The 13077-nt window shown below is 43.1% G+C and overlaps 1 protein-coding gene across 1 annotated transcript in view; it reads left to right on the top strand.

Moving 5' to 3' along the window:
• Nucleotides 1-13077, top strand: part of gria3b (glutamate receptor, ionotropic, AMPA 3b) — a 98411-nt gene that overhangs the window by 57814 nt on the left and 27520 nt on the right. The window contains exons 5-8 of the mRNA XM_080035318.1: nucleotides 9252-9305; nucleotides 10384-10545; nucleotides 11507-11674; nucleotides 12116-12220. Of these exons, the coding sequence (XP_079891444.1) occupies nucleotides 9252-9305; nucleotides 10384-10545; nucleotides 11507-11674; nucleotides 12116-12220 (489 nt within the window). The remainder of the gene's footprint in view (nucleotides 1-9251; nucleotides 9306-10383; nucleotides 10546-11506; nucleotides 11675-12115; nucleotides 12221-13077) is intronic.

Here is a 13077-nt window from a genome sequence, read left to right as displayed (position 1 = left end):
ACTACCTGTTTCAGTGACAATCCCAGCGTGGGATTTTCTTTCTTCGTCTGAGCTAATTGAAATCATCTTGGCTTGCGCTGCCAATATGAATGAGTCACAGGCTTTCATGGAAGCTGCTGGGTTTCACTCTGCAGTTACCCCCTAACGGGCCGGACCATTATACACGGAAACAGGGATGGAACATCTCCCACCAGGGCAATCACACCAAAAAATGGCACCCTACTGTCAGTTATATGTGGAGACCTGCTGCCTCTCGCCTGCTGCTGTACTTCTATTAACCAATGATTGTAGACGGGGGGTTTTCATCTCTGGGGGACACAGGCGCAAGAGAGGTTGAGCAGAAGGACCTGTGTGTCGAGGCCAGGGTCTTGTGTGTTTGCAATTTTGGAGGTGTCGCCTCAAGCCCGTCAAGGTCACTGCTGTTGAGAAGGGATGGTGAGGCGGGACTGATCCAGCACACTGATTGCTGGGGGGAAATGGGACTCAGCTCAGTGGTTTAGTTTTATGATTTCAGTCGGGTGTAATCCCACCACAGAAGGAGTGTATTTTGAAACGGGCAATGAAGTTCATGGAGTGTGGAGATACCGTATCTTGCATAGGAACGTGTTGAGCTTCCGCGATTTTGTGGGGGATTTTGGGCTGCCCTTATAGCAATACCTTGGTGAAAGATGTGTCTGTTGTGGTGACAAGCCATATAGCATTAGCATTAAGATCTTTTTTACTTGTTTAGCTTTTTTGGGCCAACAGCCTTACTGTTGTGGCTAACAGCAAGCAGCTGTTTTTAGTAGAATAAAGAAGTGTTTGAGACTGCAGTAATCCACTCTTTGTTTCAGGCAATGAAGTTCATGGAGTGTACAGTTATCTCACTGTTGATCTTGCAGTATTGTCCTTAAATGGTTAAAGGAACTCACAGTGCTAATACATTTACTCACGTACACCTGGTTGGGGCTTGACTGGAAAATTACATGTCACATACACAAACAAAGGTGATCAAAATCTGATAATATTGACGTGTGTTATTTTTTGTCCATATTGTGATCCAAACACACCCACACTCTCTTTTTGAGTTTTCAAATATTAAACAGTTTATGATGAATTCTTTATACTTTGTTTGATGCTAATAAGTCATGAACTTAATGTTGTTACGGTTTTCATTTCTCCATCTACTTATCAATTAATTGACTAGTTGTTTCAGCTGTAATCCCAATGCGTTGCTTAGGTATGGTACAGCAATTCCTTCGAATTAAAAAGGGCTCATTTTACGAACACAAATACAACACTAGACATACCTTTTCTTTACTAGCAAGCAAACTCACCTGAAATGTCCATTTTATTAGCTTAATTTATAACTTGACATGATAGAGGAACGTAGCAAGAAATAGTATTTGCATACTGCTGCATGTGGTGCAGTTTGGTTTGCTCGTATGAGAGCAGAGTTAGTCTCCCAGCAAATTTGTTTTGGGACGCTAAGGAGAATGCTACTCCAGGGCTTGTATCATTTTATGCTGTAACAACCACACAGGATTTATCGTCCATAGGACTGTTCCATCAATACACTGCACTGCAGATAAATTAACCGAATGGCAGTCCTTCCCTTACGACAAAAACGTTGGGGGCTGTGAATCACGTCCAAGGAATGTGTTTCATTGAACCGCGGAGGTTTGTGATATTATATGCTGATAAGAATGTTTTTGGCGTTTAAAAAAAGGAAGCGTAAATGAGAACTATACACTACATGTCACAATGATTTTTCAAGGGTGCATTTGTCTCTGAGTGTTTGTGCATGTTCCTGCATGTGTGTGTTTGACTATGAGATTGCAAATATAGCATCATATCTGCCTTTTCGACCTGTCCAGGTCCTCCTACCTCCGGGGATTCTTGTGCTGGCCTCTGCTCAGAGGCAACAACCTTCTCATCACTAGAGTAAAGAGAGACAGGATTAAAAAAAACTGAAAATGAACGGCGTCTGGGACAGGCCCTGGGCACCGCAAGCTGTTCAAAGACAGTGAGTGATCTTGCCAGCCACAGAGCTGTAGTTTCATGCAGAAAGAAAACAGTAAGAAGTGAAAAGGATCCGCAGAAAGAGAGGGGAAAATATGCGAGGTACATCTGGGGATTTGTTAGATCAACATTCATGGTGCCTGTGGAGGCGTGAAGGGCGGCCATATTGCCTCCCCATAGAGAACCGGAGATCATCCCGATCCCACCTTCTGATCTGGAATGAAGAAATGGAAGAGAAAGTCCACAGTTGGATGTGTTGTAGAATGTGGAACTTTTGTGGTGTACCAAATTTGAGAAAGGAGAAAAAGCTTGACCATGTGACACAATAAGTCCTGGGTAAGGGATTGAATGGAAGATAGACGGTGGTCAGCCACTGATAGAAAAATACCAGCATTAAAAAGAAGGTCCTCAATCCTCCATGTTGACACAGTGAGAAAAGCACTATCGGCGCAATATCGACCAGTTGATGACATTTGTATGCTCATGTTACATCTTGGCAAAAGCAGATGTAACCACAGGTATTACGAACTGAGATAAAATCCGAATAACTCCGGCCCTCTTTCATTTAAAGAAGTGACAACACCAAATCTGACACAGAATCCTCTCAGGCATTCAGAGCTCCTTGATTACTTTCACTCTTTTTTTGTAGTAACACTCAATCCCTCTTAATTTGCTCTGGAGGGGGGGGGGGGGCAGAGTTGAGAAAGTCACAGCCACATCTGTACTGATATGAAAGTTACTCCTGATCTAAACGTTTAAAGCTCATTGTCCCCGGGCCACTGAGAGGTGGGACTGACTGAAATGAAGCCAAAACCCTTCTGGCTCAATGTAAATCCAGGGGATACGTGGTGGCACTTTCGAATCCCTGGCACCGACCGTATGGCTTTTGAGGGCCATTCACTTACCGCGATTATAGAATTAAACGGGCTTAAAGTGTTATCATTAAACAGAATGTGACCTGCTCGCACTGCCAATGAAAGGCAAGCTAAGACCGGTGTGCTGCGGCTCTTGACGACGTGTAATTGTAGCCACTGTATGATGCAGTTTATGTATGTACTGTATCACAGTTACTACAATAAGTTCATTCTTAAGTCTTTAGATCGTTTTAAAGCCTTCATTTAAAGTTCAACAGACATAATTAGTGACTGCTCTACAGTAACTGGAAAATAGCCCACCATTTAACTGTTTGAATTTACTTTTCTAAAGGACAATATTGGTTTGAAATGAAGTGTTTGGACCGCAAGCAATTAATAAATTAATAGTATACCCACTTCTCCAGACACCACTACACCACTGACTGTATCAAGTATTAGTTATAAAAATACAGTCTGTAAACCAGAGAAGCCTCTTTTTTTTAATCAGCCAAGCCAAATAACCCTGATCCCTTTTCATTGAAAACAGAGTAGGACAGCTCACTGTTTGGAAGCCAAGTTTTGGCACACAAACTTGAGGGCGTATCAGTAGCAGTGTCAGTGATTCCTTCCTCCCCACGTATCGAGTCTCACATTGTTCCCGTATCTCGGAGCAATCGGAGGCATAATCCTCTGCATACGAGTAAGGTGTCGCGGAAATGTTCTGAATTTTGGAGGAAAGCCAGCGCTAGAAGCCCCGTGCTATCTATCTTCAGGGGCATATAGTATCCCTATACTGCCACGAAAAAAGCATCTCAGCCACAGCCACTACTGGCCCGTTAATTAGGGCAGCACTCCACCAAGAGCCCTTGTACCGAGAGCATTCAAGCAGAAATGGAGGCTGCAGTATAGAGGAAAGTCCTTTTGTAGCAAAAGCATAATATAGCTGAATTGCACCCCTTCTGTCCCATCCTGTGTGGAGTGGAGCACTTTGCTATCTATGAAGCCACTAAATTATGTGAAACAGTGCATGCAGCTTGTTAATACCACTCACTGTAAAACTTTATTCTCTTATTTGAAGTCCGAGTGCACCATTGCAACAATCATGCCCTTAAAAACAAAATGTACTGTCACTATAACATGTATTCTGTGCCCAGTTGTCACCCATATAATCAAGGGGTGGGAGGGTGGGGGGGGTCAATGCTATTAGCTAGCTTAACATGTTTACATTTGACATAAAACTGTATGAACATTGCTTTTTTCAGTTAACAGAACTACACAATTAAACTGTTGTCTGTGCACTTCAATGAAAATGGTTTGTAAGAGAGAAATAGCAGCTAGTGTTAGCTTACTGCAGAGGTCTGCAGTCATTTTCTTGCTCTCCAGATAGCAATAAGTCAATGATGGTACTGAGTACTGACAACTCATACTAGAAGATAATAAATAATAGTTGGAATCCCTCGGTTATAGTTTGAAGTACCTATCTAAATAACCTCAATCAGACGTAACATTAGCTCATCAGCCAGAGGGTAGACTGAGAGCATTTAGATGACATCAGATATCTTCAGATTTAACTGTCAGACATGACTTAACATCAATTTGTTATTATGAGTACACAACCACAGAGCACTCACCAATAATTATTCTGCTTAAGAATGTGTTGGTATAAATCAAAAAAGTAATTATATAGGTATCATAATGCTATATTCTCAGTGAATAAATAAAATTAAATGCAGTACATCTGGCTTTCTAGATATGGATTCATTTAAAAAAAGCTATTACTTCACTGTTGTTGTTTACAGCAGCCGGGCCCACAGTTTTGTTAACAAAATAATGTTGTTTTGATTCATGATGATATAATTATTCAATATTAAGAATGACATGAGAAAACGTGTTTTGTAAACTAACTACAGGCACATGCAAATAAAAAAAATCCATCTTGAAACTGCTTAGTGAACCCTTTAATTTGAAATGTGTGTTATTTTATACAGAACAGCTTCTGCAACCATTTTTCCCAAAAAATTATCAACCAATTAGTTGCACATGAAATTATAATTCACGCCTAATGCTAATGGCATCCCCCTGCACGTGCGATCCTTGACTTTTCATCAGTTCAGTGGGAGGCTAAATGTGTCTGCATCCATGTACTAGTCTTTTATATGCCTCAGTGAATGCTATTTTAACACTGCGGGATAGCTCTGATTTCCAGGCTGCTTCTATCTTGTGCTGTGGCGAGTTCTGCAGTGGGAAAAGGTCAGGCAGGAAAATGGGCTGGCGTTTAGTGTAAAATGTGGAGCTGTAGTTTTACATTTAGGGCTCTCTGGTTTCTGGCAGGGGGAGGCACGGCCTGTCTGGATGGAGGGTGAAGCCAAGGTCATCCTGGTTGTCCGTCCTCATAAGGCTTAAAAGAAAACTCCAGGCTGAAAGCAACCAAAAAAAGAACGGCTGGCACTCCTTATAAGCAGTAGAAAAAAGAAAAAAAAAGCTGGTGGAGCAAGTTAGTGAGTGGATCAATGTGCTGGAAGGTTGCGCTGTATAAAAAAAAAAAGCTGGATCACAGTAGCACACTAAACCCCTTATTTTTCCCCTCTGTAGTGTCACTGGCAAACAGAAGTAATTGGTTACGGAGGGCTTGTGTTAGTATGGTATATGTGCTCTAAAGGCGAATAACAGCAGCAGAGATCAATTCAAGGAGAATGGGAGGGGGAGACGAAAATAGCGGCCGCTGTAAATCCAAGGTGTCGTAATAATTTTTTGAAAAGATAATGATGCACAATCACCTGGGTCTGTGCTTTTTGGTGAAGCTGAAGGCCAAACCAGAGTATAGCAGAAGTTATGAATATTTAAAAATGTTGGGAAATCCTCATTAAGCCACCCTCTATTCAGGAATGAGATATTATTATCACTCTTGTGTAGGGTTGCAAAATTCCGGGAATTTTCAAAGTTGGAAACTTTCCAAGGGAATTAACGGGAATTAACGGGAATTTTGGGAATTAATGGGAATTAACGGGAATAAACCAAAAATTTTACAAATTTAAGGTTTGACCTTAACAGTGATTTTAAATATAGTCGGGGGAAATGTATATTTAGCATATTCTTGACTAAATAAACCAGCTTTCATGCTTTCACACTTGAGAATATGTGCTTTTCCTCAATCACATGCACACAGCACACTGCTTACTGCAGGGGTATTGAGGCCACGCCCCCTACATGCACTGTGCATTCCTCCATCACATGCACAGATGATTTCTAGAACCCTGGAGCATTGAGGCTACATTAAGCCCAGAGCACAAGACTTTTGAAGACACACATTTGAACATTTGAACTACATTTAAGTTTGAATATGATAGTCCATTAAATTTCCCCCAATTTCAAGTCAATTCCCAAAAATCGAATATTCCCAAAATTCCTGAGCGAAAGTTCCCATGGAAAGTTTCCGGAAAGTTTCCGGTAATTTACCGGAAACTTTCCACCCCTTTGCAACCCTACTCTTGTGTGATTAGCTTAGCACAGCATGAAGACAGGCAGCACGGGGGGGTGGCGGGGGACAGCTAACTTATCTCGATCCACAGTCAAACTAAATACCTCTAAAGCTTGCTAATGAACACTTTGTCACTGTAACTGTTTCCATCAACTTACATTGTTGGTAGTTAGATTTTCTTTAACCATTGAGATTGTCTAGCTGTTCCCTATTCCCTACTTTCAGTAGCCTTTAAATGCTTAACTAATGGCACTTTTCCACTAGATGGTACTGGCTCTACTCTAACCCCCCTTCCACCATGTAAATGTCCTAGGCACCTGGTACATGCTTGTTTGGCCCCTACTCTATTGAAGTTCCAGGGACCAGGTACTAGACCGTTAAGTGAAACACTGCAAACCACTGATTGGTCAGACCGTCATCAGTGGGCGGCACCCTATCTCTAACAAACAGCCAAGCTACTGTTGGGGACGATTTGCTTTGGTCTTACATATTCATAATCTGTCAGTCAGACTACATTGCATTTGTGCTTAAATTGATATACTATATTTATGTTTCATAGTATTGTCTATAAACAATAAAACGTTTCAGCCATCAGCTTTTTTTTACCTTACCTTCGTTGATGTTAACATATTGGTGTGTGTGTGTGCGTCGTTTAAATGATAACAACTGTGAGCTTAAGAGGTAGGTAAGAGTGTTTTTGAACTATGAACTTGGCCAGCTGTTTTCGGTGTTTATGCTAAGCTAAGCTTCTCACATCCCAGCACCAGCTCTATTGACATGACTTTAGCCCCAAGGTTCACGTCTCACCTTTAAAAACCAAGTAAATAAGGGTATTTCCCATAAACTATGCTTTCAAAGGCCTATACCTTATCGGCACGGTAACTTCAATAATTCCGATAAACATATGTGATTGCTAAAATAGTGTTGGACTGTTAAGAATATGGCTATGTATATAAGAAAGTATCATAAGCATTTGATCTTAAAGGGACTGGCCAGTCATCAACAGTGCATCACAACGTGCCACAGTGAAATCTGCCCATCTCAACTGGAGTCTAGTCTTTTGCCGTCTGTCTAATTAAAGAGGTTGAGGGGTAGAGGTTGGTGTGATCTGGCCGGAGGTTCTGTGTATCTCTGTGTCATCAGTGTCTGGCTGCGCCTCATCCCAAGGTTGGCGCTTGTAGCCGTTGCCAGGCTGGCTGTGAGCTGTGGGCTGCAGGCAGTGAGGGGGGAGGGTGGGGAGGGGAGAGGGGCCTTTTTCTGCTCTGCTCCAGGGCAGCTGTGAGGGGAAGGCTTACGGGCCAGGTTCAAGGTTAGCACACAGTGAAGGAGTGAGTGGCGCCGTGGGGTTGGTCCATGAAAATGCAGCAGGGGCTTAAAAGTGTGAGAGTCAGACAATTTGCAGTGGGAGTAGAGCTGTGATCCATCTAGCTCCGATACGACTGCAGTAAAGAGTGCGGCAGAGATTTCTTTGCATGGAGCTTTCTGTCACCTCCTCATTAGACATCATGACGGATTCTAAAAAGCTACAGTATTAGCTCCCCACTGTTTCTCCCATTATAAATCAACTCCATTCTTTCCTTTGTTTCTTTTTCACTTTCTTGGTTTGTTCCCCTCTGTGTGACATCCAGCAGTGTTGGAAGTGCAAAGCCTTAACGATGGGGAAAAGCTACTCAGAGAACGCTGACTCACCCAGGCATTTTGATAGCACCAGTGAAAGGATTTGTGTGGTGCGCTCCATTTTGCCAAAAAAAAGCCAGCAACCTCTCTCTACCCTGTCATGGACAATCTTCAGACTTTCACGTAAGAGGTAGAGAAGTTTATTTCATTTGGGAGGGTGCCCAGTCCAAGCACGGATGATTGTCAAATTTGTTTGGTGCTTCTGAACACAGGTGCACCCAGGTCAGTTTAAGTTCGCAAGAATAGTTGAGTCAAAAACTGTAATTCTAGTTGAATCTGAATTTGTCCTTCAAATATTTTTCACGCAACCTGAGATGTGAAGCTGAATGAACACTTTAGCCTTTCGTTAGTCTCTCCCACTCTGTGGGAATGTCGTAAACGATCCACAGTAATAAATATCCAGCGTCCCCACTGGCCTAACACGCACAAACACACACACACACAAACAGATGATGATCTGACGGCTTGTTTTCGGGGCCGAAGCCAGGGCCAGAACATGTGCAAACATGCTGATTTTGCTGTAAACTGTGTGTCGCCCGTGTTTGTAGAAAGCAGATGAAAAACCGAGACATGGTTGACGGGTTTCTGCATGGCAGTCGCTCAGAAGTCCATACACAGCCACAGCTAGCTCATAAATAACAGTCCAGTTAAAAAACCATGTCTGCAACGTTATGTGTTAAAAAACTGTTTGACTGTTGGATTTATGTGTGGGCATGGAACAAAAGGAAGATGTAAATCAAGAACAATACAAGGCAGCATATGGTTTGCGCTACGGTGATGGATATGGCTTAGAACACCACTTACTATTTTCAGTCGGGGCTGCGTGGGTTGAAACATGCTGTTGTGCTCCAAAGGTGTGATATTTTCAAAGCGAAAGTGAGATCTACATCTTAACCGTCTCACTGTACATTCCTTTTGAAATCATCCTCCACCTTCTGTCCAACAGTTGCCGCCGACGACTCGTATCCTCCCCGCGACATGAATGACTTCAAAGTGAAGAGCGGAATATTCAAGGAGATGTTCCATAACGTTGTCCCTGTTTCTGTCTCATTATCTAGCTCCTCCTTAACGAAAGGCTTTCCTCTTAACTCGCTTTTGTGATTTTGTAGTTGACTTGCATCAACGACGTCGCCACATTCACAGAGATTGTTGGAGACACTTTTTCTTTACCAGCCGCTGCTCTTTGCTCTCATCTCGTGGGTGGTTTACTGTATCCATGTTTTTTTTCTTCTCTCCCACAGGCTGTGACCCTGGGGAAGAACAGTCGCGGTTACCACTACATTCTGGCCAATCTTGTGAGTAATAACCCAGCAGCTCCCGGGAGGGAGTGTGGAACCCTGCTTTTTTTTGTGCTGCATGCGATGCGATTGGGACTTAGTCTCGGCCTCGAGCACAAATGTGCATCCACAATAAGTGGATTAAAAGCTTTTGTATGTAATCAGAAAAAACAGTGAACCATATATATATTTCCTCTCTCTATGGTGTATATAGGGCTTGTTGTGTTTTTCATGCCTTATGAATCACAACCTGGCTGACAGAGCTTCACTCAAATCCCAAATCAAAATGCCCCTTGTATGACCTTAGGGCAAGTGTAGAAGTCCCATAAGCAGACACAGGATAAATACAATAGTTTGAATAAAGTTTAAAAAAAAAAGATTACTTAGGCACTTTGAACAAAGAGGGGATGCCACTACCTAGATTAATATTTTAATATTTAGATAGAAATGAATGTCCTAGGCAATAGATAAGCAGCATTTAATAACTCCTTAACCATATTTGGAGAGAGGCCATTATTTCCTCCCAGTCTGATGAGAGAATTGCTCATTTAGCCTTGATATTAGTGTGAGGGTTTTTAGAGTGGAGGCTGGCCCTGGCCTCACTCGATGATCCTCTTCTGCTCATTTCCCCAGACTTTAGAAGATGTGATTATGCAGCATTCAGACAAAATGTCCTCGAACGCCCTAACACAATGGCGCACTTAGAGCAACAGCCATTTGACCATAAACAGAAATAACTCCCCACTGTGTCATAGCTCCAGGGTGAAGAAGCACATTTTAAATCCAGCTGGAGCAACCAAAGGTTTTTTTTTTCTTTTTTAGAAATTCCTTTTTTTCTTCTTTTTTCGTAGCAAAGCAATCTGAATGAAAGTAGGCCAGCTGGTTCAAGTAAAATATTTAGTCTAGTGCAACACGATCTGACACAAACTACAAAGTATCCACTGGCAGGTTTCTCGCTGTAATGGCGAACACATGTTGCTTCATAACACTGTGCACCTTGCACACTGCCAGATTATTTTTTTAACAGAAACAAGTCACGAGAAAGTCCTCTCCTTCACCTGTCCCTCCCCCCCCCCCCTTTTGTCCCCCATCTCAGGGATTTTCCAACGTGAGCCTGGACAAAGTGTTCGCTGGTGGAGCCAACATCTCCGGCTTCCAGATAGTCAGCCCTGAGAACCCCATTGTGCAGCAGTTTATGCAGCGCTGGGAGCGGCTCGATGAAAGAGAATTCCCAGAAGCCCGGAACACTCCTCTGAAGGTAGGCTACTCGGCCCCTGCATAGGCCTGTTTTTTCATTGTACATGCAGAATACAACCATGATCCCCTCTGAAGTGCTCCCTCTCTCCGCGCCACTCAAGCCCCCGTGTTCGCTTCTGTCATTCCCCCCCCCCACCACCACTTTCCTCCACCACGCTTTGCATCCATCCCCCAGCCGATCGATATATTGATGGGCGGTGCAAGGCAAGGTTATATCGCAACTTCAATTTACATCTAATTAAACAGTGATCAAGAAAGAAGCGGATTTTGAATGGCATGTAATTAGATTTGGTCATGGTGCATTGGTCAACAGAGAGGTGGCTCAACCCACCGGTGGTGAAAAGGTCAGGAGAAGTTGGAGGGGGAGAGTGTGTGGGAGATAAAAACATGCATTACTACTCCCCAGACTAGACCTGCAGTTAAAGTTTTGAAGGTTTTCTGGCTTTTCCCATCTGTCCGGTCAAACTATTTTTTTTTTTCATAAACAAGGCGACAGACCCTCACCCACACTGACCTACCCTGGAGGAGATTTTTCCCTGAACAAGAAAATATGCCAACAAAATCATTTAAAAGCTGCACAATCTTAAAATTATACACGTAGTGGTTTAGAATATGTTTTTTTTACTCCCTGAACAACCTTTAAAATGTAAGACACTGTATTAAAGGTGAATATGATCTTTTTAACTAAATAAATCAGACAATTAACAATCAATCCTTCTGAAATAACCTTCAGAAAAGTGAATATAATATCATATAATAAATATTCAATATGACCAGTGCTTGAATAAATTATGTTTTGTCTGGCCTCAAAATATGTATTTTCTACTCTACTCTTTTGTTCCTGAACAATATTTAAAGTATTTACTAAACACACAGGAAAACCTCTGCACAGTGATATCTCTTCAATGTATGCCATGTCTCACTCTCTATTCGGCTGTTGTTCTTTATTTGACTTGGTACAGTACACTTCGGCTCTGACCCACGATGCTATCCTGGTGATAGCGGAGGCCTTCAGGTACCTGCGGCGCCAACGTGTGGACATTTCTCGCCGGGGCAGCGCCGGAGACTGTCTGGCCAACCCGGCCGTACCGTGGAGCCAAGGCATCGACATCGAGAGAGCTCTGAAAACGGTAAGGCGTAGGGTGGGGGGGTGGAGTTGAGTGGAGTGGAGTGGGGAGAGTGGGAGAGTGGAACGCTGATAAACTGAAGAAAAGGCTAGAAGAAGAAGCGAAGCCCGAGATAGCGCGCAAGAGTGTGATAAAGATGGAAAGTGACAGAGAGAGAGAGAGAGCGAGAAAGCACAGAGCTGTTCTCCTCCCTCAGCCCCGCAGGTATCTCTCTGCACGGAGCTCACTCAAATCCAGAGCCCCCTCATTACCATAGAACTACATCTTTTATTAAAGCGTATCCAGTTCATCATTTGATTAAGAGAACCGGGCGCACTCCTGCTATAGCTGGCATGCACACGAGCACTTTAATACCAGCTATATATGCAAAGTGATGGCTATTACACATTCCCCCCTATGTCTGTATCTATCTGTCTATCTCTCTCTCTGTGTCCCCCATGGCAGGTCGTGGTGCAGGGTATGACCGGGAACATCCAGTTTGACAACTACGGCCGCAGGACCAACTTCACCATAGATGTTTATGAGATGAAAACAGGCGGGCCCAGGAAGGTGAGTCAAAAAGCGGGTGACCTTCTATCAACTCTCATCCATCACCTGTCAAAAAAAAAACAGAGCCTGATCCAAAAAAATCCTGCTCTTTATCAGAACACAGCTACCAGCTGGCACACATCAAGCTTTGGTTTTGCTGCCTGTCAAAAACCCGTGGAGTTCGGCCAACGTGCAATTTTAAATGATTTATCGATCGGCCGAACTCGGATGCTGTTGGCCACATGCTGAGGCAGAAATGCACGGTTGGGTGAAAAGTGGGAAATATTTTCAAACAAGCCTCTACCCCTGTTGATGCACTCATGCATGGGTGTATATTGTGGGGAGGGGGGTGGGTGTATGTCCCTCAAGTGGACCATGCCATCTTAACCTTGCCGACCTCCCACCATTGCAGTGGCTCGTGGTGCAGTGCAGTGCAGTCTGCAATCGGATAGTTAAAACCTAATATAAAACTATTGCTGGCCTGTAGGATAGCAGAGAAATCACACTAATTACCATTTAAATAACAAATTACTATAAAACGGATCCAAGAATTCCTCTGGCTTTCTTTTTTTTCCAAATGGTTATTCCCAGCGGTACAATCACATTATAACCCGTACCATATGATGACCTCTGGTGTTTTTTTATATATTTATTTCATAACCCTCAAACAAGTTTCAAGGGACAGCTGGGAAATTTCTCGTTAGCCGGATAAGTGCGCTTCTCTGTGTGATTATGCCGCCGCCTGCCTCCCAAGCCTTTTTAAAGCCCCACACTTCAGTTGGCATCACACAGCCCTTACAGCCGGATGGAGAGAAGGATGGATGGAGAGAGTGAGTGAGAGAGAGTGAGAAAGGAGGTCAGAGGGAGAGAGTGAGAGA

Source organism: Ammodytes marinus, assembly GCF_949987685.1.
Source record: "Ammodytes marinus genome assembly, chromosome: 10".
Lineage (NCBI taxonomy): Eukaryota > Metazoa > Chordata > Actinopteri > Uranoscopiformes > Ammodytidae > Ammodytes > Ammodytes marinus.
This window is presented reverse-complemented; position numbering and strand designations above follow the sequence as displayed.